General features: G+C 31.6%; 1 protein-coding gene across 3 annotated transcripts in view; it reads left to right on the top strand.

Annotated features, from left to right (window-relative positions):
* The first annotated feature begins 366 nt into the window (after positions 1–366).
* Positions 367–24,775, top strand: part of LOC124362538 (remodeling and spacing factor 1-like) — a 52,283-nt gene continuing 27,874 nt past the window's right edge. For all 3 annotated transcript variants that reach the window (XM_046817136.1, XM_046817138.1, XM_046817137.1), the window contains exons 1-10: positions 367–739; positions 5,503–5,690; positions 6,254–6,450; positions 7,296–10,333; positions 11,218–11,529; positions 16,041–16,210; positions 18,381–18,431; positions 22,930–23,066; positions 23,274–23,437; positions 23,918–24,114. In XM_046817136.1, coding sequence (XP_046673092.1) covers positions 583–739; positions 5,503–5,690; positions 6,254–6,450; positions 7,296–10,333; positions 11,218–11,529; positions 16,041–16,210; positions 18,381–18,431; positions 22,930–23,066; positions 23,274–23,437; positions 23,918–24,114 — 4,611 coding nt within the window. In that variant the 5' untranslated portion in view covers positions 367–582. The remainder of the gene's footprint in view (positions 740–5,502; positions 5,691–6,253; positions 6,451–7,295; positions 10,334–11,217; positions 11,530–16,040; positions 16,211–18,380; positions 18,432–22,929; positions 23,067–23,273; positions 23,438–23,917; positions 24,115–24,775) is intronic.

The following is a 24,775-nucleotide window of genomic DNA, read 5'->3' on the forward strand; positions in this document are numbered from 1 at the left end:
AGGAAACACATTATGCGTTATATTTTAGACCTGAGTAAAACATTTGATTGCCTGGACCACAAATTTGCTTTTGAGAAAGTTGTGCTCACTTGACATTTCTGTTTTATTAATTTTTTTATAAGGCAATGATGATTTCTATTCTTATCGGCGGAAATGATAAAATAAATTTCAATGGATGGTAAAACTAATTTTGATGACTACTAATTTTCAGTTCCAAAATAAATAATATTTATAACTTTATTATAAACACAATCTACGAAATGTGACAATTTGGTATAATCTATAAAACAAATCCAAATCGAATCTAATGGTTATATCAGACATATTTGTGTTTATAATCTATGATTAGACGTTTACATACAAAAGAAAAAAATGTACAATGGGAATATAATTATTTATTGGAAATTTAACTAATGGTCATTGGTCAAGAGTGAATTATTAGTGATTTGTTGTTGTGCTTGGCATTTAATAAAGTATTTTATAAGTGTTGTGATGAGGATGTATAGTCTTCTTATTATTTTACAATTAGTAGTATTTTGTATGTAATTCTCCATATCGGTGTGGTGATTGAGAAAACTGAAAATGGCGACTGAGAAAGAGTCTTCCTGTCATGATATTTGTGCTAATGACCCTAATTTTGCCATAATCTGTTCATTCTTTGATCGTTTTGCAAACAGTTGTGGTATAACTCACCCTACATTTTTAGAACTCCAAGAAATGATTGAAAATCCAGCAGATGGTAAGATACATTAATTATAGTTCATAGATGCCATTTTTACTATAGGCCTATCTGTCTTCCTAGTGATCAGTTTAGGCCCTGTCACTGTGTATTTTCTACATTGGCTAGGTTATCTACTATTGCTTTAATTTTTCTTAGGGAATTTTAATAGTATCTACATGTTTTGCTTAAAAATTTTGTTGGCTGTGGTATAAGTCAATTAAATTTATTTAAAAGTAACCTATCTCAGCTCGTTAGGAGTCCTTTATTAGTACATATAAAAAGTACAATGTGCTCAAATAAATCTAAATTACCATTCACGTTTTCTGACTTGCCAGAACAATTTTAGTCTTCTTGCAGAGGTCATCAAATAATGAGCATTATAGTAGTAGGCTATATAACCTATCAATATTGGTTTATCTCATTGTGCCCAGAAATTTTCATGGTAAATGTTATTCACTGTAGTGGCAGATCATTATTTTGACATTAACTAAGCACAACCATTACAAAAAAAATGTAAACTCTTAAGTCAAAATATAAAATTAGTAGGTCTATCAGTAAAGTTAACAACCAGCGTTGCCAATCATAATTTAAAAGTAACCTCTGGTGCTGCCCCGCGCTGAGGGCCAGAGCCACTAGTCTCAACCCAAACACAACTAATTAATTTGTAGCTCGAAATTGAGAAAAACATCCTTCATTTGAGATAAAATTCTGCGCATTTCAGTATTATTTTTTATTTACGTTTCAAAACATGGCGGCACGTCCGATGACGCCATCACGAGGTTGAATCATGGTCACAAAAGGTCACGTGGCGCCCGACGCGGATGTACAACATGGAAATATTGCTCTGTGCATGAAAAGTAGTTCCATATTTTATTTCTACAACTTCGTTGGTTTTTCATCTCTAGCCCATGAAACCTTATATTGTTTTGTTCAACAGGATGATTCCAATAAGTTAATAACGTGAAACTCGTATTTTGCCACTCCGGCTGTTAGGCCTACTTTCACAATTACTGCCCCTTGTTATCTATGATTTTCAGTTATTTATGCTTAATAGCTTATGTGAGTGTTCTGTGGTCAGAACAGCATAGTACAGCACCTTAAACAATCGTGTGGTAGACTTCACTGCCTTGTTATCCTTTCCTCAACTACCGCAGCATGTTACCTCTTAATACCATCAATTAGTTTTGAAAGTTATGTCTGTCTTTGAGTGTGGATTATGAGTAGTTAAAATATTAGGAAATATTTTTATTCCTTTTTCAATTAGGTCATCATGTTTTTTCACAGTGAGGAGTATGTGATCAGAAGTAACTGTGGTTTCTTTAGTTTTGCTAATTTTTTAAACTAATGTTTGATTATTACATTATTTATTCGTTTTCAGAAAGTTTGGTTGAATTTGATAGCATTATTTTTGCATTTCTCTTTATTATTTGTAACCTATTGCATTTGTCCTTCTGAACATAACATTTTAAAGTTTTAGGACTTGAAAATGACAAATAATGAGTCATACAACGTTAAAAGAGGAACTAACTTATTTTTCTTACAAGATAGTTTAGGAATAGACAATAGACAACTCTTTATTTGACATATTCATAGAGAACAGCCATGCGTCAATATTAGATAAGGTTCAGTATCAATTTATACGTTGAATGAGGTATTCAGGAATTCTCCCTCCGAGTAAAACGGTCGATCCAGAAGCCATGCTGTCAGCTGTTTCTTGAGGCGCTTTGGATGTTCCCTCCTTAGGTGCTCTGGCAGGTTATTGAAAAAGAGGAAATTATAGTTTTGTCAATTTTTAATATTTGTTTGCTTTGTCAAGTTGCGTTTCATAGCTATCAGTAATGGCCAAAGGTATCCGTGATCAGACCCTATAGAATTTGATCTTTTAGTGATATATACTACCTGGAGAGATGTTTGTCATACTTGTGTCAGCCCGATACAAACTTTTCAGAAAGTCTAAATTAACAGAAACTTTTCTTTTTTTTGTAAAATCCCCATGATTTCAGTACTTTACATAAGCAAAGACGGCATAACAGCTGACATCAGCAGCAACCAATTCGAGACACCATGGGACCCCTATTTAGAACAAGGAAATATACTCCATACAAGAAAGTAGTTCCACTTTAATGTTCTATAACTTTGTCATTTCCATTCCTTGAAGTCTTATATTATTTTGTTCTGGAGGACTATATTAATAGGTTACTAACAAGAAACTCGTATTTTGCTACTCCAGCAATTAATTTCACAATTAAAACCTTAACTCTAAGGGTGGCGTAGCCATTTTGCTGTGTTACCCTCTTAAAATGCCAGTCTGATATTTGTATATTTGCAAGCATTTCTGATAAAAATTATTTTTCAATATTCTCTTATGGATTTTTATTTTTAATGAATTAATATCCTACATATTTTTGTAGTAAAATTAATGCTGTAACACATGATCAAAGACCATGAAATTAACTAAATTCATGTAGGCTGTAATATTATATTGTTCCCAATAAAATAAACATGAAAAACAATTTATAAAAAACACTACCGCCTGTTCATCACTACCACCCGGTCAATACTGAGAAATGTTGAGGTAATACTCTCGGGTCATTCCATATCAAATCAACACAGGGTATAAACATGACCACCTCTCAGAATTTTATGAAATTTGGTATGAAGGTAGTCCTCATATAGATTAGGAAAATTGTCAGTTTTGTTGTTGTTTGTTTAAATATTTCAAAGTAAGACTATTTAATGTTTCTCAAATCCACCAAAAAAACGCAACCAACACATTTTGAAATTACCATAGCTTTTCTCCTAATTGAGCTTGAGAGATAGGAGTAGTGTCATTTTACTCAGTTTAAAATTCTGTTTGTTTTGATGTACAACACAACATACACTGTCATAAAGTTTTTTTAACAAATTCAAAATTTTGATTTTCTGAAAAAATGAATTTTTTTATGTTTTAAAAAGTTACTATAAATAGTTTATATTTCAGTAAGTGATTCTTAAAATTTCCAAGTGAGAGGTTAATGGGTTCATAGTTAGATAATAATTTAAGAAAGGGGGTTTACAAGTTTTCGTAAAAACGTCATACTCTGTCTCCTTATTTTATTTAACCCCGGCTATTATATCAGGTGATATGCTAAAAGTACCAAGCCACTTTTAGACAAAATATAAGAGTTTTGTAAGCAATGCATTTTTAGTTTATGGAAATATGAAAAAAACTAAATATGTAATATCTTGAAAATTATGTTTTTCAATATTTATATTATAAATACAAATTTTTAAATTTCAAGTCTGTTGATGGAACCTTATATAGCTAACAAATATTTAACACAAATATCTGTTCATTTTGTGTTAAATTTAATTCCTAATCTTATGAAACAAAAGTTATAGGTCTACGTTATTTACAAGATGAGTACATCAATTTTTTTTAAGAATGCATGATTTTTCCTTTTTGCTATTTCTGTTCAAGGTTAATTAACACGAGTTTTAAATTCGAGTACTCAACATAAAACCAAAATTATTTCTGATAAAATAAATAAAACTGTTTATAGCATATATTTCAAAAACTCCAAAAACTTTTAAATACAATATTTACAATTAATAGAAAATGTTTTCTACCACTCAAATTGTCGTCTACCACCAAGATCACCAGATCTAGCGCTGTTGGATTTCTGTGTATGGGGTCGGATGAAGAATCTATTATACGAGAAAAAAGTTAAAACACAGGAAGAATTGTTGTGTCATATTGCAGATGCTGCCTCACAAATCAAGAATAACCATGCTGCGGAGGGCTACACGATCAGTCCGAAAGCGAGCTGCCGATTGTATTGAAGTATAAGAACAGAGTTTTGAAAACTTTCTCTAAATTACTTCAAACATTATCAAGCGTACGAATAATTTTTCATCATTCTATTTCGTTCATTTGTTTTTATACACAGTGAGTGTTTGTAGTAAAGTTTAATTAAAAAAACTAATATTTCATTTTAATTGCCTTATTGTACACAATTTTCTTCAGTATTAAATTTTCTACAAGTTTCTCTGTAAAAATCTATGTTATTATTATCCATTTAACATATTAATTGTATGTTAAACATAAAAAACTCGTTTTTTGAATGCTCTTTTTTGTGTTTTACATAGTACATCTTAAACAATAAGAGAGATACAGTTATGGAACAAACTTTATTTAATTTATCTTGTCAAAAACCATTAGAAAAAACTGCATTCATCTCTTAAATCCCTCTTCCCTAACTCCCAGCAAATTATCGGTACTAAATCGTGGGTGAAATCTTTTGTTGGACATTACTCAGTAACAAAGCATTTTCGGACCTATGTTTATATGAAATTTTTCATTGTTTTTCATATTACAATAAGCTCAAAAAGTGCCGGTAACACTACCCAAATCACCCTGTATATATATATTTTTATATGACCAAAAGTGGTGGCTAGTGTATGTGTTGGAGAAGAATGAAGGAAGAAGATGAAGCAAAAGTGATATATCTGCACCCTGCTGGTCCTTCATCCAGGCATTTTGTGCGTGTCAGTTACAGGTGTACTTTGTAAAGTTGATCCCACTATACAAACAGGAAGGATTTTACAGAATAACATGCCTTAAAAACTTCACAGATGTTATATTCTGAATAACTTTTGCCTAAGATGTAACTGTTCAAAATATATTTTAAAGTTTATGATTAATGTAATACAGTTAAGAAATCTGTAGCAGATTTATATATAAAACATGTAAAAAATTAGGTAATTGTTATTATATTGTACGTAATCTGTTGTGTTTTCAGTACCTACGGAACTGGTTGAGTTACATGTTAAACTACTTAGGAAAATTCGAAAATCCGTATCTGCTGAAAAATGGGAGAAAGCTTTGGTAAAATTTTGCCATTCCTACTACTGCAGTGAAGACGGATGGGAGTTGGAACGGTGTGGTTATAAAAAATGCAAAGTTCCTATAAAACTCAGAATCTTAAAGGTAAATATTTAGATTTAGGCCCATTTTTATGAAAATAGTACATTTGGTTAGTAGCCTATTTTTATATTCCTCTAACGCTAAAGAGATTTTATATAGAGGGTGTATCAAAACTCTCTACTTTGGAAATAATGTTTGGAATAATGTTCCATTGACCAAGAGGAGCTAAAACTAAAAGCAACTAATGGTCTACCTCTTTTTGTATACCATTGTCTGTCAGTGTATACTCAAAGTAAGCAACAATACAAATACACAAGTAAGCAAGCAATAAGACTGTATGTATAACTAGAGTACACAGATGAGAGACAAATTGAACAATGAAGTTAGGGTAAGACTATAGTTAATTTGTCAACTTGGATCATATAGTTTACAGAGATGTGTTATTAGTAAACTATTTGTATTGGTATTCATTTGGACCAGATAAGCGATTAGAGTTGCTGTACTTTTCAAGATACTCAACTGTCTTTTCTGCCCATGTAAACTGACTTATGTAGTGACCATTTATAACGTGACATTAATTTAATAAAATGGCTGAATGATTGTTGAACTATGTCTGAATATTTCAGAATCTACTGGATGCCCAGTTTGATTTAAATGTGAAGTTCAAGAATGACATAAACAAATTGACTGCTGAAGAGCTCAGGACTGAACCATTAGGACGGGACAAAGTCGGGCAGTCCTACTGGTGTCAGTTTGACTCAGCCGCTAATGTTAGAGTGTATAAGGAGGATCAGGATGAGGAAACCTGGAAGCTTGTGGCCAAGTAAGTGATTATTGTAATTAGCTTATATACTCATAACATACAATCAAAACAATCTACAATAATTCAATATTGTAAACTATTAACCATAAATGATAAAGCGCTTTAAAAAATGTATCAAGAATTAAAGATTATGTGCATTAAAAAGTATTGTATATTCTGCAGGTTGTTTCTTTTGTAGAAGAATAAAACAAATTTGTTGTAGCACTTTTTCCTTTTTTAAATAAATATAGCACAAAACAATTCTTTTTATACTATTCAAGCTTCTTCTTTAAAATAAATAAACAATAAAATTATTTATAAAACAACGCAGCACAATGAAGAATTTCATATAATTACACCTATCTTCTGGTGAACTGAAATTGACTGTTGATTTCTAAACATTAGCTCCTCAGCCGTATGATCAAATGAGCCTCCTTTATATAATCAAAAGGAATTTTATGCTTCTAAAAATTGTTTCTAGAACAAGCAATTAATGTTCCTTATATATGTGAGTAGCTATAAGAAGATTTTTATGCCATATGTCGTAACTTTGTTGTCAATAGGAATTTAACAATTTTGTAAACCGATTTAATAATATTAAAGTATTAGTTTGTTAAACATCTTCTTGATTGTAAAAATGTGTTTCTATCTTAGTTCTGTTTAATGGTGTACATAATGTCACAAGTAAATATCAACTAGGAAACTACATTTGTTTATTGTTCTAATGTTTCACTGAATATGATATAGATTTATAGCTGATGATAACATTTCTGTTTAGTTGAAATATTGGTAACTTTCTTGAAATACAGATATTACAACTATAAATAAAAGAAATGTTTTAAATTTAAACCAAACATTTGTTACAGAGACAGAGAGGGTTTAGTCGATCTCATCACTCAGTTGTCATCTGGTGAAGAGCTGTTGGGACTAGAACTGATAAATGAAGACAGCAACAGTCAGGAGGTAGAAAAACCAATCATAGACACAGGTCAAGTTGAAGTATCTACCAGTGAAGAGAACACAGCTGACAACACAAGTAGCACTGATAGTAAAACTGAACATTCTGTCAAACAAGAAGACAACTCTAATTCTGGAAGTTCTCAACAAAATATATCATGCACCAACAAAGACAATAATGATAGAAAATCTTTTGAATTAAATCTGCAGTCCAGTACCACTATATGCAAGACTGATATTATTGAAACAGATAAGTCTTGTGCATCTGAAAATGTTGACAGTAAAGGATCGATCTCGTGTTCTATAGATGCTAAAGATGTCAATAGTAAGGAACTGGTTGAGAAAGATTTAATGGAAAGTGTAGAGAATACAAAAAATGACAGCACACCCCTTATTCCATCATCTGCTACCATACAAGGTGTTGGTTGTGGTGAAACCATTTTATCTTCTACAAAAAGCTTAGAATCAGCGAATGATGATGGCTTAAAAAATATTGATGAGGATTATTCAAAGAATGCTAATACTGAAGAAATCAACTTTTTGCAGCAAGGTGAGGAATGTAAAAGTAATTTTATTACTACAAATTCAACTATAACGGAAAAAATTGAAGATGGTTCAAATTTGAAGCATATCATTCCAAAACATGATGTTACAATCAAAACTAATTTGCCAATTACAATTGAGGATTCAACCAAAAGTCACACTCCTGAAACTAGTAATATTAATGTAGCTGAAGAAATAAAACAAAGATCCCTATTTAAATCAAATATTTCAAGTTTATTTAAAGGAAAAATTGGTAAAAGTTCCTCAGGATCAAAACTTGATCAAATCTTTAGTCGTAAACTTGAACAGAGTAATGTTAGTTCTGTGATAGATCAGAGCTTTAAATCAACAACCAAACTTTTATCTGGTAATGTAACAAATAAACATGAAAAAGAGTTACACTCTACCATTCCAACCGATAATGAATTATTTAGTAAGGCATCTGTTCCTATTGTAGATAATAAAGACTGTTCTATTTATATCGAACCAAATAGCAAAAGAAAACCAGATGAAGCAATAATTGATGAACAGCCACTAAAAAAACAGTGTTTAGAAGCAGAATCAAATGATGATGAAGTTGGAGAAGAAATCGAAGAACCTGTAATGATAATCACGGGTGAAGGATTAGGCAGAGAATGTGACACGGGAAACCCAGGGAGAGAAGAAGATGATGTCACAAAAGAAAAGATCAGTAACAGCTCAAGTGACAATGATTCAAAAGTAATAAACAAACAGAAACAATCTTCTTCAAACAGTCAAGTTTCAAATTTTGAAAACTGCAATGAAGATTTAAAATTAAAAAACTTGGATACTAAGATTGATAAGTTAAACAATGGCATAGCTGAAAATATAAGTCCGGAGGATGTACATGAAAAATCTATAGAAGAGCAGCTCAGTGACTTAACAGGAGAAAGTCTTTCTCCAAAAACAAATGACTTGTCTAATGTAAATTGTAATAATGAGAAACAAGATAACGTTTTATTAAGTAAACAAACAGAGAAAGGAATGAGAAGGAAGTCTTTTGAATGTACTGACTCAGTTGACAATGAGTCAGTTCCCCCAGAGGCTAAAAAGACCAAAGTAGTATTAGATGATATACTTGGTTGTCTGAATGATAATAGTAGTAATGATGTGGGTGAAAACAAATTTTCATCAGAAGATGTTACAGTAGAAAGAGATTCAAACACAGTTTCTAATAATATTTTAACCAAAGAAAGTGAATCAAATTCAAGCAGGAATACAGAAACTAGTCCAAACATTGATAAATTAGAAAATAATGACTTGATAAAGGATGAAGATGAAGATGATGAAATTAAAACTTCAAAACAAGCAATTGATGTTTATAAAAAGCAAACTGTCGAAGACGGAAACATTCAGAAGCCCAAAAACCATGTTCCTGATGATAAAAATGAAGAATTGCAACACAATAAATGTATGGATCACAATATAAAAATTCAAACTGACAAAGAGAAAGACAATTCCAACCTAAATGAAAAACCGGAACAAATTTGTAACAGTACTGAAGAAACTAACCTTAACAATTCGGAAGAGGTAGCTAAAATAGGTTTTGAAAATGGTAGTGATAATGAAGAAGCTAAAAATACAATCAGTGATCAACCTGAGGAAGTTGAACAAAATTCGTTAGAAGAAAACATAGTTGATAAAAAAAAGAAATCTAGTAATAAGTTTACTTCCAAAGCCTCAAAAAAATCTGTCAAAAATAGTAGAAAAAAGAATTCAAAAAGGAAAAATGTTTTTGTTCCAAATGCTGAATCAAATAATACATCTGATGATAAAGCATTAGTAAGTACAGGAGATAGTTTTGAATCTAAATCTGTGGAGGATGAAATATTGGATGATAAAGAAAATGATATCAAAAAGTTAACAAAAGACAGAACTAGTGATGATGAAGTTAAAACAGATAAAGTAAATAATCATAGTCAAGAAAACTACAATGAGACAAATATTGAAGAGCCCTTGTCATCAAAAGAAGAAAATGACAATAGTCCAAACAAGAAAAAGTCTAACCAGAAAAAGTCTCCTTCCAAAAGAAGAAAGCTATTTACTCCAAAATCGAGGAAAAGGACAAACAAGAATCAAATTGCAATTACTGAAAAAGAAAAGGCTGCTAAAGGCAATGGTAGAGAAAATGAAGAAAATAGTCATGAAAACGCATCGGAAGCACAGAATGAGACTACAGACAAAAACAATAGTATGCAAAATGATGGAAAAGATGTTTTGAAGGGTGGGATTAATCCCATGTCTGTGAAAAGTAGGAAAAGAAGAAATAGCAGAAAAAATACAGGTACTGAAAAAGATTCAGAAGATGAAATTTCAGACAGGAAAGATGACAATGAAGGAGAAGAGGAAGAAGAAGTTGGAGGAAAACGGAGAAAAATCAAAGGTATATATTATCTATAAATTTAGCTATGTTTTTATGTCATTTTTCACAGTATCTGTGCAAGTAATAGAAAACATATCTTGCTAATTAATGTCAACATTTTTAATAAAGTTTAAATTAATTATTGACAAATTGTGCTGTAGAATCATCATGGTAACATACTTTTTATACAGAGCTAATATCTCAAATGTTGATATCATTAGAGACAGATTTAACAAAGATATGCTATATCTTCAGATTCTGTTGATGTGAAGCACTATAGCTTAGACTGTTGAATATAGATTAATCATATCCCACTTTGCTATAAATTGAAAGAAAAAGAACATTTATTGCAAAGTAGAACCTAATAAAAATACATACAAAGTCTGAAGTTAAGTTAGCCGCATTTACCAGTATGTGCTTCTAACTGGGTAACAACACTAGTAATTAGAGACTATTCAAGTTCTTCAAAAGAAATTTGGCTCTCTGTGGGGTCTGAAAGCTTAAACTAAAAACAAATAATTTGAAACATATACATAAAACCAGTAAATAAAGATTTAAGTAGCAGTAAAAGAAACAGCCTTGCATAAAATGGAAAAAATTGAATGCTTTTACTGCTTTTAATAAATGATTTTATACATTTTACACAATATTAGAATTTCAGCTTAAATATGAAAAAAAACAAACATATGCAATATGTATTTTTTAAATAATACTGCACATCTTAAAAACAAACTGACCATGAGCAGTTGTATAGTGAACCTTCGGAAGGTTAAGTACAATAATGCACTTTACACAGTCTTAGTAAAAATAAATACAAAATGTTTATTAAATTAATATATATTTTAGGCACACAATAGATGTAACCGTAATGTTTTATGTTTTAGTATAATAACGTTTTGTGACAGGTAAGAGAACACCAAATAAAACTGTGCGTAAAAGTGTTGAGGAGAAACGGAACATAAAATCTAGTAGTGAAGAAGAGACTCAACCTGAAACTGGCAATGACGAAAAAGAAATCAAGAAGACATCTGCTTCTAAAAAGCGAAAATCACCTATGAAGAAAAGTAAGATTAAAGAAAAGACTGATAGTAAATCTAAAACAAATAGTGTACAAGCTTCTAAAACTAAAAAAGAAATCAGTGAGGTTGATGACGATGGTGAAGAACATGAGCAAACTACTAAAAAGAAGAAAAGCGTGAAGGTTCAAGGAAGACATAGTAAGTGATTTTTCTTTATCAAAGTTAATCTCATAACAAAATTAAGGAACTATTAATTTTTAAGGAATTCATAATTAATGATACAATATATAATTTTAAAAAAGACCAAGATACATACCAAGCATCGAAGGAGATGAAATCAAATCTCACATACACCTTAGAAAGCTAACTAACTCACCATTGCCATCTTTGCAACTTTAATCTGTTTTTATCATTTATTGGATAAAATAACTTTTATCTGTTAATTGCATTATTGGAATTTTAAGAACATTATTTGTGTGCGCAATGAGTAACCGGTTACTCCTGTAAAAACATATGTTTTCGATATGTGTGTCCCATTACTCATTACCCAAAGAACTAACTGGTCATCATATTTCAGCAGCGGATCGTCGTGAAGCATGCTAGTTAGATTAGGACGTAAAGTTAGATTGGATTCATATCTTTAACAAAATATTTTGCAAGAATAACAGAAATAGTTACTCGTTCCGTACCCAAATATTAACTTATTTCCACAGTGTTATTATCACAGTGCGGTTCAAGTAACCTGTTGCTTGTGACAAGATACACTTATTTCAATTTTAAAAAATTAGTATTCTTGAAATAAAACTTTCATTTCAATCAAGCAATAAATTCTAGACAAATGCAAAACACAAAGATGAGATTATTTTACATAGCATATAATTAAATCCAGCACGAGCCACAGTTTACTCATGAAGCACTGAAGGTTTTATATCACATTTGATTATCATAATTATATGAAATAATTTTATTTTTTGTTTTTTCATTTTGGTCTATGCCAATAGGCCTCAATCAACCGATCAACTTAACTCAGGCCATCGCTCAAATTCAACCGGACTTTTGCGACAGATTAATTGAAAATTGGACCACTCGAATCCGTACCGCGGTGGACATTTGAACAATGTCATATATGCCATAGATGGACATTTCATATGAAAAATAAATTTCGTTTCATCTCATTTCAACATCTACCCCCCAAAATGAAAAATCCTAAATTTAACACTACACTTTAAAATCAATTAAAACTATTACAAAATAGCTAATTTTCACAACGCTTCAATGTAGTTCAGTCCGATTTTAATTATTTTGTTTGTAAATTAAGTATTCTAGTGAACATAATTTCACCAAGAAAATATATTATTCGATTTAATACCCTTCTTTATTTTGTTGTGGGAAAGAAAGTTATTTTACTGAAAACTGTTTTTTTTTTTTAAGCTCTTCCAGTCAATGGATTAAATGTTTTGTTTGTTTGTTTTCTGCATAAACATAAAGATCAAATAATTTACCGACTCAAATAGAACACGTGACATTTAATAGAAGTATCCATTTTCTTAATTCAAACTGCACACTTGCTTTCAAATTTAGTCCTTACTTATTATTATTTATTTATAATCATAGTAAACACAAGGTATACTGAAAATTGAAGTTAAACTAGAATGTTGTCTCTCTGAATGAGTAATAGTCACAAAAGTAGTACACCTTCACCTTTATGAGATCCAATCAGAATTCTGTTAGAATGATTATTGAGTATGTCAACATTTTTAGCCACTAGAATTGATCTGCACTCAATCATGTGTGATTGCTTTGGAATATTTTGCCTAACAATTCTTCTTTTGAATTTGCAGTGTTGCAGAAATTTCATGGGAAGGTTAGTTTTACGGTTTCTGGATTAGCAGGTACAGATTTCCAGTAATTGTTTCATTTGAAGTGTTGTTTGAAGCATTTGTCTACTATGCATCAAAAAGTGAAGTATTTCAAGCATGCATTCCTTCAGCTGGTGCTGAGAGGTATCATTGCGAGCATTTGTCTGAAGTTTTCGGATAGTAATACCAACGTTCCGCACAAAATATGATTATTTCACCAGTTTTTTAATGTAAGGTCTTAGCATAAGGTGTGTTTAGTCCAATGCAATGTCTTCTTATAAGCCATGGTACAATTATCCCATATTATGATTTTCTACACCCAAGAACTTTTCCCATTCCTACGTGTTAAAAATGTTACTTGTTGGAATATGGCCGTTTGAATAGATTTTAGCCAGGATTAAGAGAATTAATAATTTCTTTCCAGTTTCTCCTCAAGTATCCAAAAATTACAATCCACTGCATTGCAAGCTACATATTTCTTTTAAAGAAATACAGTATTGTGTAAAGAGTTTAACCTTTCCAGCGTCATTGACGCGGATCCGCGGAGGGCCACTACAAGCTCAAAACGTTATTGCCGTGGATCCGCGTTTTTGCATTCTTTATTTTCTTACTGCTATGTTAGTTGAATATTTCGCTGCTAGATGGTTCTAGTAGTCATGCGACATACAGACGGGTTGCCCCGCCTCGAATTCTGTTACAATGGGAGTGGCAGTTGCTTCTAATTGGCCAAACACTGTCTAGCGGGCGTGGCCCCGCGCCTTTCACAAAGTCATTGACGGGAGCTCCCGTCAAGGCATCTAGCCAGTTAGTGGGAAGCGTCCGGTACGCGCATATGTATTTCGGTTATCGCTAATTTTCTGTTGTGTCCTATTCTTTTTAAAGTAAATTATTCATATTATATACAGCAGTTTCCAGTATTTATTTAGTGTTTTTTACCATTATTCGTGTGAATGGCGAATCCAGACGATTCGGAATTTGAAGATTCGGTAATTTTGAGCAATTACTTGTCAACCCCAAACTTTTTCATATTTTACTACGGTCATAAGGATGTTATCAGAAAGCAAGAAACATAATTCAAGCCCCGCAAGGCTGTCCTACAGGTTGCCGAGCGATAAGAAGGTTCAAAGTCCACGCGATAACAGTGGCTTGCGGGAGACGCGTGAAATGTCAGTTGTGACAGCCCGCCACCAAATAAACATTCTTTGTCTACTTTTGTATTTTTCTAATTTTATTGGTTTGTAATATAGTATATGTTTATCTATAAAACTGTGTTTCATTCCCATACAAATTGAAATAAATAAAAAAATATTAGTGACAACTACACTGCTACTCTACGATATTTTCAAAAGTTAAAAATTAGCCTAGGAAATCCAAAAAGGGCTAAACAAATTTTATTCGCCGTTAAATAACTCTATTTTGACATACAGAAACGAAAAAAAATTTAACTTTACACATTAGAAATTTTAAAAAATTGTAACTTTATCAAAGATCAGGTGTAATTTTTCATGACGCTTAAAGGGTTAAGTCAGTCCATAGACTACTTTTCAACTATTCAGGCACAAATAGAGAAGCTGATTTTTTTATTGATAGATAGTATTTGCTGGGCAAACAACCTGTTTATAGGGGTAAAATCGGTCTAAGATAGAAATATTACTCCGATATTTAAAAAGCCTATTCTTTAACTTTTCATAAGAATATAAAATATTTTCCAGCTTTATACACCTCAGTTATAGTAAATAACTTTAAGAAAACTGTTTATATTGCTAATAAGTAACATTTAGAATTATAATGATGATTACATTGGTCATTGGTTGTATTCATCCGAATGATTGCCTTAATAAATTGATCAATCCATGGCAATATAGAAAAGGTTTTTGACCCCTAATTAGTCAATAAGCTGTCGGTAAATGGTTAAACATTATAAACATATAAGGAGAAAGCGCATATTTCTTTCCTTGCATAGCAAAATTATTTGAAACTACCTCATTTGGTTGGGTTCTCTAGTCACAGATTTCACTCATTGTGTGATCTGTATGATGGATATTTCCCAGTTAAATTCATCATTTGCATTTGCCCCTTAGCTGTGTATTGTTCAATATAAGATTAAATGGTAACAATTACATTTTTTTATCAACTTATCTTTATTGATATATATCAACTAAATCAAAAACCAAGATGACAGGTCAACTAAGACCACACAACATTCCATTGGCATGATTGATCTCTTCAAATGTTAAATCACTAAATTGTTTGTTCTCAGCAAAGGTATGTGTCATATTTGATCTGATCCATTTTCTCATGAGCGTGGATCAACTGTGATGTAGTCATCTGAAACCCCCCCCCCTTTATTATGGTGGATAATCGTTGACTGTAGCAATGCTTTCTTTCAAGTTGGGTTGTTATGTTTTATCTACACCTTTTTGTTTCTCAGTTATTGTGAAATTTTATTTTTGAAATAAATTCATTTTTAAGTTTTTGGAGTAGTTATATTTTGTTGTTGTTAATCAAGTGGACCCAAGTGTTTCAGTGTCACGAAGACTAACATTACGATTTTTGGAGGATTAGGATTTCCCTATTATTTCCATTGTTTGTTATTTACATCTGAATTTTTCTTTTTTACTAACCCTACTATTTTAGTAAACTTTTAATCTTAAATTATAATGTAAGGAAAATTGTTATTCAGTTGTTAGGTAAAAACACATTCAAATAGATTTTGTAAAAACAGAATAGTGTATAGACTTTCAAACAATGTTCATGTAAATATTTAAATTTATTTTCATATTTTATAAACATCCTTTGCTGTCGAATAATCTTTGAAATACATTTTAAGTTGTATTCTTTGTGTTTTAGGCCGTGCATTTCTAGGAATAGACTTGAACATAGACATTAGCGATACCAGCCGCTCAGTACGACAGTCCAGTCGCCTAGCACAGATCAAAATCAAAGAACAAGCTGACCCCAAACTTGGAGATGAAAACCGTCATGTCACAGAGAAGCCTAGTAAAAAACCAAAGAAGAAGGTAGTGTGTATCTTAGTATCATAAATACTTACAGTGTAAAAACATATGCAACTTTTCATGAGAATTAATGTAAAAATAACTTCTGTTTTTCTAAAAAAACTGTAATGCATACAGAAAATGAAAACATATTGACATATATAGTATTTTTATGCATTTTGCCATATTTCTGATCTAGTTAACATAGTTCTGGCTCCTGATAATACAACCAACTGATGGGATTTTTTAAAATTCTTTGTTGGACTTCATACTTTGGAGTCATTCCACTTTTTCAAATGCTTGAATAAAAAGCAAGTACTACATGATTTGTCACTGGAAAATGTATCATTTGAATTCATAGAACATGTTTTGTGCTCGCCAAGAGAATTTGGCTGGATATTAATATACAAACAGGGCACAAGTGGTCAATAAATCATAGTGCTCTTTTATTTGGATGCCTTATCTTGAGTTTTCTCAAGCTTTTGCAGTATAATTTAGAATTGATTGCCTTTCCATGTTACATTAATTCCACAAGTAGAATACCTCTTGTGTCCTAAACAACAGTTGGAACCATCTTTTCGGCTAACAAATATCTCTATTTCTTTGGTGACGTTGGATGACACCACACCAAAGAAAGCTTAACACTTGTGAAAGCCTAATTTTCCACTCAACTATATGCAATACAATAAAAAAGTCTGAGAATTTAAATATTGTATACTAGTTTTAATAAATTTTGTGGTGAATTTCAAACAACTAACCTAACAGACAAACAACACTGACCAATCCACTTATTTGTTATTTATAATGACAGTCACTTAAGCTTCTCATTATTGCAAATCTAGATTTGTTAACAGTTTGGCTCCCTAATCACTTTTTACACTATACACTATACACTAACAATACTTAACAAATTTAAGCTCTAGATATTTTCAAATACCTTGAAATGTATTTTTTTTTTATTTATTACCTATTTTTATCTCACAAGGGAGTTTGACTATGAGAAGAAGTAAAATCGTTCTTACATTTTGCCACTTCCTACCCCTGACATAGAGGGAGACAATCACATGAAGCTGTACATGATTAACTCTAAAATCGTGTTAAAAGATAAATATTTGTATTCCACATTTAACTATGTGAAATACTTTTTATTGTGTTTTTTTCACTCCCATCATAAATTATCAAACAGAATGCAAGAAATGTCCAAAAATATCTGTTGGGAACTGGTTTTTTATAAAAAAAGTTATGTTTTCATGCTTTGAAATTTGTATTCTGTTATTCCTTTAATCACACTTTATTTATGTAATTTAAATCTAAATATTTTTGTTGAAAGTAAAAATGTATGCATTTAACTATTGCTTGGGACTCAGATTTAGTTGGCTTTAATATTGTGAAGACTCGGAAGGCCTTATTATTATATTGTTAAGTTTTATTTTTTAATGTTAAATTTTTCCTTCAAGATAGATTGTATTATGGTAAGTGAATTTTTATCAAATACAGTAGATCGTTGATTTTGTTTCACCAAAATCGCTTCAGGCGGTAGCATAAATTCAGAATTCCTGCCACTCTGACATTATACTAGAGATCAGAAAGTTAATTATAAATGAGCGACTGAAAGGGGCACGTTGGCACAGCTGTCCGGTTGTTTTGCTGTTCAAAGTACATGTGTAAACTTAACCTCATTTTTGTTTGTTGTATTGTGTGACATCTAGCAATGTCAGCGACACATAAATGTGTTGTTCTTAGTCTTTCTGGCAATCTTAAAAGTATAGAACAATTTTAAAAAATACAAGTGGATCAATCTTACTGCTGTCTTTGAAACGTCCACAAGATTTGGTAGCAAGAAAACAGGTCTCAAGCAAACTAGTATGTTTTTATCACATCTAAAGTCATGACACAAAATTTATTGTATGCACTATCCCTAATTTATATGTGTAAGTACTATACATATTTTCATACTGTACGCCAATATGTGAAAAGAAGTATTTTACTGCGTATTTCTGCCCAATAATGTCTTATTTGCATCCAACTCAACAAAAAAGACTTTTCTCAAAAATGTTTGATTATTTGAAAAATCTCCTGTCTAACACCCCTAGCACCTATTGTATTGTATAATTGGCACTCTACTCTATTAATCTTTTATTCCTCTACTTCGTCTTGAATCTTTTTTTTTACCTTGATTAATTGTATTTTGTAGGATGGTGAAGAGAAGCAGAAAGGAAATCTAAAAAAGAAAAAGAAGTCAAAGGTATTTATTGTTTTATTACTTTATTTGTTTATTAATTTATTTTATTTTGTGTGTATTGAATATATCATTTAAGTTATTCCTCTGTATGGTTCTCTTCATTGTGGACTCAAAAGAGGCATTACAAGTACGCTTATATAGCAGTTTCATAGTTAACCCTAGATCTGTTTAGTGATAAAAGTTCAAAATTGTCACTACCACACTATTAATCATCGTAACTATTACCTGGTGGCCATCCAGCCTGGAACAAGCCAGGAGTTTTACATCGGAAATCTTCCTGCAGAACTGGGAAAATCTAAAAAGTAATTTTGTTGTCTTTAAGAACTTATGAAACCAATAAATAATTTGACAGCTCCTTAAATCAGGACCTGATTAATCTCAAAATATCGTATTTTACATGCTGTGGTCCGTGAAACTGTGAATGAAGATCAAAATATTGTTTGTTCACAAGCCCCATATGATGCCAGTTGATCCAGTCTTCACTAGTGTAGTTGAGTTTATCGTGGTTAGTTCTGTCCCTGTGTCTCAGCAAACCCCCCAAACTAGTATCAATCTGTTGGACAATTAAAGCTGGCTGGCCAATTTCACGGTCACATTCAAATCTCGATGAAACTATCTGTGTTCACACTGCCACAAAGTTGCGCAAGTTCTGTGTCTGATTGTAAAAATAGCTAGTCTGAACAGGTGCAGGACCTCACGCAACCAGTGTCAGACAGTTGTTTACAAGAGCTGTTTTGGTTTGTTACTTTGGTAGTTGTTTTGTTGTGATGGGGTTAATCTATTCTTTAATTATCTCAAATGCAAACACAAAACCCCAGAATCTACTCATTCTACAGATTGTGAACAATCGCATTTCAGTACATTCTTCATATATTGGCAATATATATTTAGAGCTACGATACTTTCGCGGAATTGTAACCAGGCCTGCTACCAACGATAAGAATCTGGAAAAGTGTGGATTATGTGTAATTTTTATAATATCCCTGAAGTTTTTACCAGGAATGGATCAATACCTTTACTCAATTCTGGGTCTCTTTTCACTTGATTCCGATGCCAATAGAAGTGCTGTTGGAAAATCATGATTTTACATTATTACAACTGTTAACCCTTCCAACGCGGCTTACGCCTATAGACGCGGAACTGCCGATGCTTTAAACGCGGATTACGTCTACAAACGCAAAAGCTTTACTTTTGAAATGGCGAAGAATTAGTTGTTAAAGCTATCGTAAGAGAGCAGATCGATGTTCCTTTCGACAGTCGGGTCTAGACAAAACGCTTTGTCACCGTTGGTGGACGTTGTAACGGTATAATAATAATAATAATTTATTTGCCATTAAGCAGTGAAGCATTGACAAAGTCATAATTCACATGTATACATACAAGCATGTCAAGTACAACTAAGTCTAATTAAAATTATCACTATACATAACAATTCAAAACTTGAATAATATTAATTCAAAAGTCTATGATATTCAAATTAAAAAATTCGTCAATGGAATAAAAGGGATTATTTATCAGCCATTTATACAACTTTTTACAGAAGGTTTTCTCAGGATATTTAATGATTAAGTTTTGTAATTTATTATATATTTTTAGTGAGATGACAATGTGGCTATTCAATGTTTTAGTCAATCTACAAGAATTAATGTTTGACTGGTTTTTAGATCTTGTGTCATACTTACGACTGCTTGGTTTAAGCATATCAGAGTTTTTAAAAACATACAGGATCAAGTCAAAGATATACACATTGATCACTGTAGGAATATTTAAGCTTACAAATATGGGTTTACAATGTTCTAAGGGCCCTGCATCAGAAATGGTTCTGACAGCTTTTTTCTGTAGCACGAGAATTTCCTCTATCCTACTGCAGTTTCCAAACAGAATTATTCCGTATCTGAATACCGATTGAAAATTTGCAAAGTACGCTGATCTAATGTAATTTTGATGAATGCAATAAGTTAACCGCTTTAATAAAAATATTACTCAAGATAATTTAATACTTAAATAATCAATATGTGGTCCCCAAGTAAGAGTCTTGTCAACATACATTCCTAGAAACTTTACGTTAGTAGAAGGGTTATCTTTTAGAAAGTTTTCATTAAATTTTCTCAAAGAAAATGAGATTTTTTGTGTTTTTTCTTCGTTTAAATGGAATCCATTCGACATGAACCATTCAGAAGCCTCTTTTAGAGTATTTAGACAAAGAGATCTAAGTTCTTCAAGGTTTTTATTAGAATTAAAAAATGTAGTGTCGTCAGCATACATATAGGTTTTACCTTTAACTGAATTTGGAAGATCGTTAATACTAATTAAAAAAAGGAGCGACCCCAGTACAGAGCCCTGAGGTACACCGTATGAGACCACTAACTCCTTGGACCATTCTCCATCTATACAAACCTTTTGTTTTCGATTGCTAAGGTATGATTTAAAAAAACTTAATTGTGACCCTGAAACACCATAGTAGTTCAATTTCATTAACAGTTCTGAATGATTTACACATTCAAAAGCCTTGCTCAGGTCACAAAGGGTGGCCTGAGCAAAAGCCTTGTTCTCAAAGGCTGATAGCACATCTTGCACCAACATATCTACAGCGTCAATAGTAGATTTTCCCTTTCTAAATCCAAAATGAGAATTACTTAAAAAATTGTTTTCTTCAAAATACGCATTTATCTGGTCATAAACCAACATTTCAAATATTTTGGATAAAACAGGAATAATCGAAATTGGGCGATAACTCTGCGGCTTGTCCTTGGGCCCCTTCTTAAAAACCGGACATATCCGACTTAACTTCAACTCGTCAGGAAAAATTCCCTCCACAAGACATAAGTTAAAACAGTAAGACAAAGGACTTGCAATGGATTTTATTATATTTTTTAAAAGGTTATTGGACATTAGATAAATGTCACAACTATTTGAGTTTTTAAGACTGCTGGCTAATGTAATTACTTCATTAGGAGTAATTGGTTGCCATGCAAAATTTTGAGAATTCACTGGCAAATTTTTAATAAGCTCCTCTGAACCATATCTAGGGCAGCCCATTTTATTTTTTATTTCATTTACAGAATTGATGTAGGAATTATTGAATGAATCAGGTGAAATTCCAATGTTAGAATTATTTACAAAACTCATTTTTCCATTATCTTTTATTATTTTCCAGGCAGTTTTACATTTGTTGCTGCTATTATTTATTAATTTTGTATTATGAGTTAATTTTGCATTTTTTACTGATTGTTTATAATGTTTCTTCAGGTCTAAAAAAGCTTTTATTTCAGGTTCTGAGGCCGATTTAGAATTTTTTACTATACCATTCAAAAATAATAATCTTTTTTTTATGTCAGCTAGATCATTAGTATACCAATTATGTTTTAATACTGATAAATTATTCTGGTTTACTTTTTTTTCTGGTTATCTACTCGGATTGAAAGCAATCGCCGCCATTTTTTGTATGGCCCCTGACGCGGCATACGCCTACAGACGCGTTCGTTTCATTCAGCTGTTTAACTACGTGTGTGTTGGTTGTTAATAAAATTCTCAAAAAAATTTAATATGACATGTTTATTATTTTTCTTTATAAAGGTAATACCAAGGAATATGAAACAAAAATTAGCATTGGAAAATTTTAAAAAAAATATATTTTTTTATGTCTTAGCGTTTAGCGTTTGACAGTAATTTAAATTAGCGCTTTAAGGGTTAATATGTGGAAGCTGAATCTCAAATCCATATAAATCTATTTGTGTATGACAGCTGATCGACACTACGTTAATTACCAATAACACATTTTTGTACTTACGTTTGAACAAAAATGTAGATAGATAATCAATAAATTAACAAATTACTGTAGTTTAACAAATTATATTTTTGTTTTAATTTGTGTTTCGTATATGTATTTTACATATAAATGTACATCTCGAGTCTGCTGTGTCTATTTGTGGACAACAACTCATCTGCAGTACGTAAATTATTGTTTTCTAAAACGTGTTTTTGTTGTTCCTTGTGTATAAAAACTATTTAGAATCATAGATTAACAAAATAACATGAATTATGTATTATATTTTTATTCAAGTTTGTATTTCCTATTTTTACATTATATTGCTAACGCCGGTGTGTCTGCTTGTTCTCTGCATGAACTTAGCTGCTCAGGGCCAAACAGACAATCGCTAACTTTAATTTTATCTATACATTCTACTTTTTGTAGTTGTACATGTTCTCTGTAAATATAAATATATGTATATATATATATATCCATACAGTTTTGACGTAAACAGAATATATTTTGGAAGCTCGTTTTATAAGTTACCATTTCTATTATTTAAAAGCAGAAGGTAGGGGATATTACTTGTGGTTAAACTTATATTCATTCCCTGAATCTCTGCAAATTCCTTTGAAGTGACTTGGTATTCTCAGGCTTGTTTCTCCTAAAAGTTTGTTAAATCTAAGTAGTTTTTTAGGTACATTTCGTAAACAGATCTCTGTATTTTACTAATACAAAAACATATTCTAGAAGGTCATAAGTGAGGAAGATATTCAAGAAGAGGAACCAGTTGTTGAAAAAAAGAAAGGGAGGAGAAAAAAGAAGAAGAAAAATCCTGTAAGGGCTTTTAATGAACGGGATCCATGGAAATCATCTTCTGGATCAAGGTAAGGAAATTGAGATATTTGTTATGATTTCCAGTACACTTTTATTTAACTGAACTGTTTAAGACTCTAGACGATGACATATCATCGTGTAGAAGTTTGTGAAGATGTCCAGTGCGGCGGGATGAATTTTTCATTAGTGACTTTTAAAGTGACATATATTTTACATTTGATTGTCTCAAGAAATTTATACATAAGAAATAATTTCAGCTCTGAGGTAGAAGAGGAAGAAGAAGATCACTTTGAAGACATCGTAGATGAAGAGGAAGATATTCCAGTTACTCTGAAGTCAGACCATGAATTTTCCCCAGAATCTGACATTGAAGGAGATGAAGAAGTGAAACCTATTCGACATGCGCGCACAGCTCAGAAAGGTGATTAATAATCTTAACATACTTTTTTTTGTAATAGATAATTAATTGATAGATTACTTTAATTTTTAACCTTTATTTTGTTTATTATTTTAACCTCCATAGATAGCCTAATTCCAAAATTGTAGTCTTATTCAAAAATTGATGTATTGATAGTAATTTGTTTGATATCTATTATGATTTTGTTTTTCCAATGGTTGTAATTCTTTACGAGCTACAGTTGCCTACTGCTGGCTGAGGGAGTTAATCAGCCTACTGTAAGTCACATTATGGATCAATTACCCAGTCATTGTTATTTGTCATTACTACAATTTAAGAGTTCCATATTTGATCATTTTGGTTGCTGTTCTCTCAAATTGGTGTTGTACACAAGCTTTGGCTGATACACAATTCAAAATGTTTTAACTATTCTACTTACTCTAGGTTTGGTTCAGCAAGAAACAAAATTGTATAATAAGCTGTGATCCTGTTTCTGATTTGCAGTGACAGATCCACAAGTGGAGGAGGGAGAGGAATCGAAGGATACAGATGACTTTGCCTGTGAGAAGTGTGGCAAGAAGGACCATCCTGAGTGGATCCTGCTGTGTGACACTTGTGACCATGGCTGGCATGCCTCGTGTCTGCGGCCAAGTCTCATGCTGGTGCCGGAGGGTGACTGGCATTGCCCGCCTTGCCAACACGTAGGTCCTCACCATAAAATCTAAAGGGAAAATATACATTTGATTTTTTTTTAGGAATATGTTACAAATTTTTCATTGTTAGAAAATTATTCCATTTCAGTGAGAATACATTTATCTACAGTACCAACTATTAATCAGTCACTAATATTATAAATGAAAGAGACTGTGAGCCAAACCACAAAACAAATATGATTCATTGTGGTATAATTGAGGACATAGTTTGCATCTGAGGATGTGTGAACATAATTATAGTGAACATATTCCAGAGTGCTCAGTGATACATAACAGTATCAAATACAATAGTAACAATGTGGAGAGATAAGAATCGATGGTGGTATGTATTAATTTTTCATGGAATGGATAATAATTGATTATACTGGGTTTTTTGTATAATGGTAATACTTGTAACATTCCCCAATATCATTAAAGCCAGATATGGAATTGCGATATGAAGAAATCTTAATTATATTATAGCATAGTGCGGTTCAAAGGCACTATGCTATAATATAATATCTATGTGATTAAAAAACATCAAATTCTGCACTGGAACTGTTTCCCATGGAATTTTATAAATTATGATACTAAAAAGTTTATTGCATTTAAAACTTTCAAACTGAGTTAATGCACTATATTTTTAATTTTTGTGGTTACAAGTGTACAG

The sequence above is a fragment of the Homalodisca vitripennis genome, chromosome 5 (genome assembly GCF_021130785.1).
Source record: "Homalodisca vitripennis isolate AUS2020 chromosome 5, UT_GWSS_2.1, whole genome shotgun sequence".
Taxonomy (NCBI): Eukaryota; Metazoa; Arthropoda; class Insecta; order Hemiptera; family Cicadellidae; genus Homalodisca; species Homalodisca vitripennis.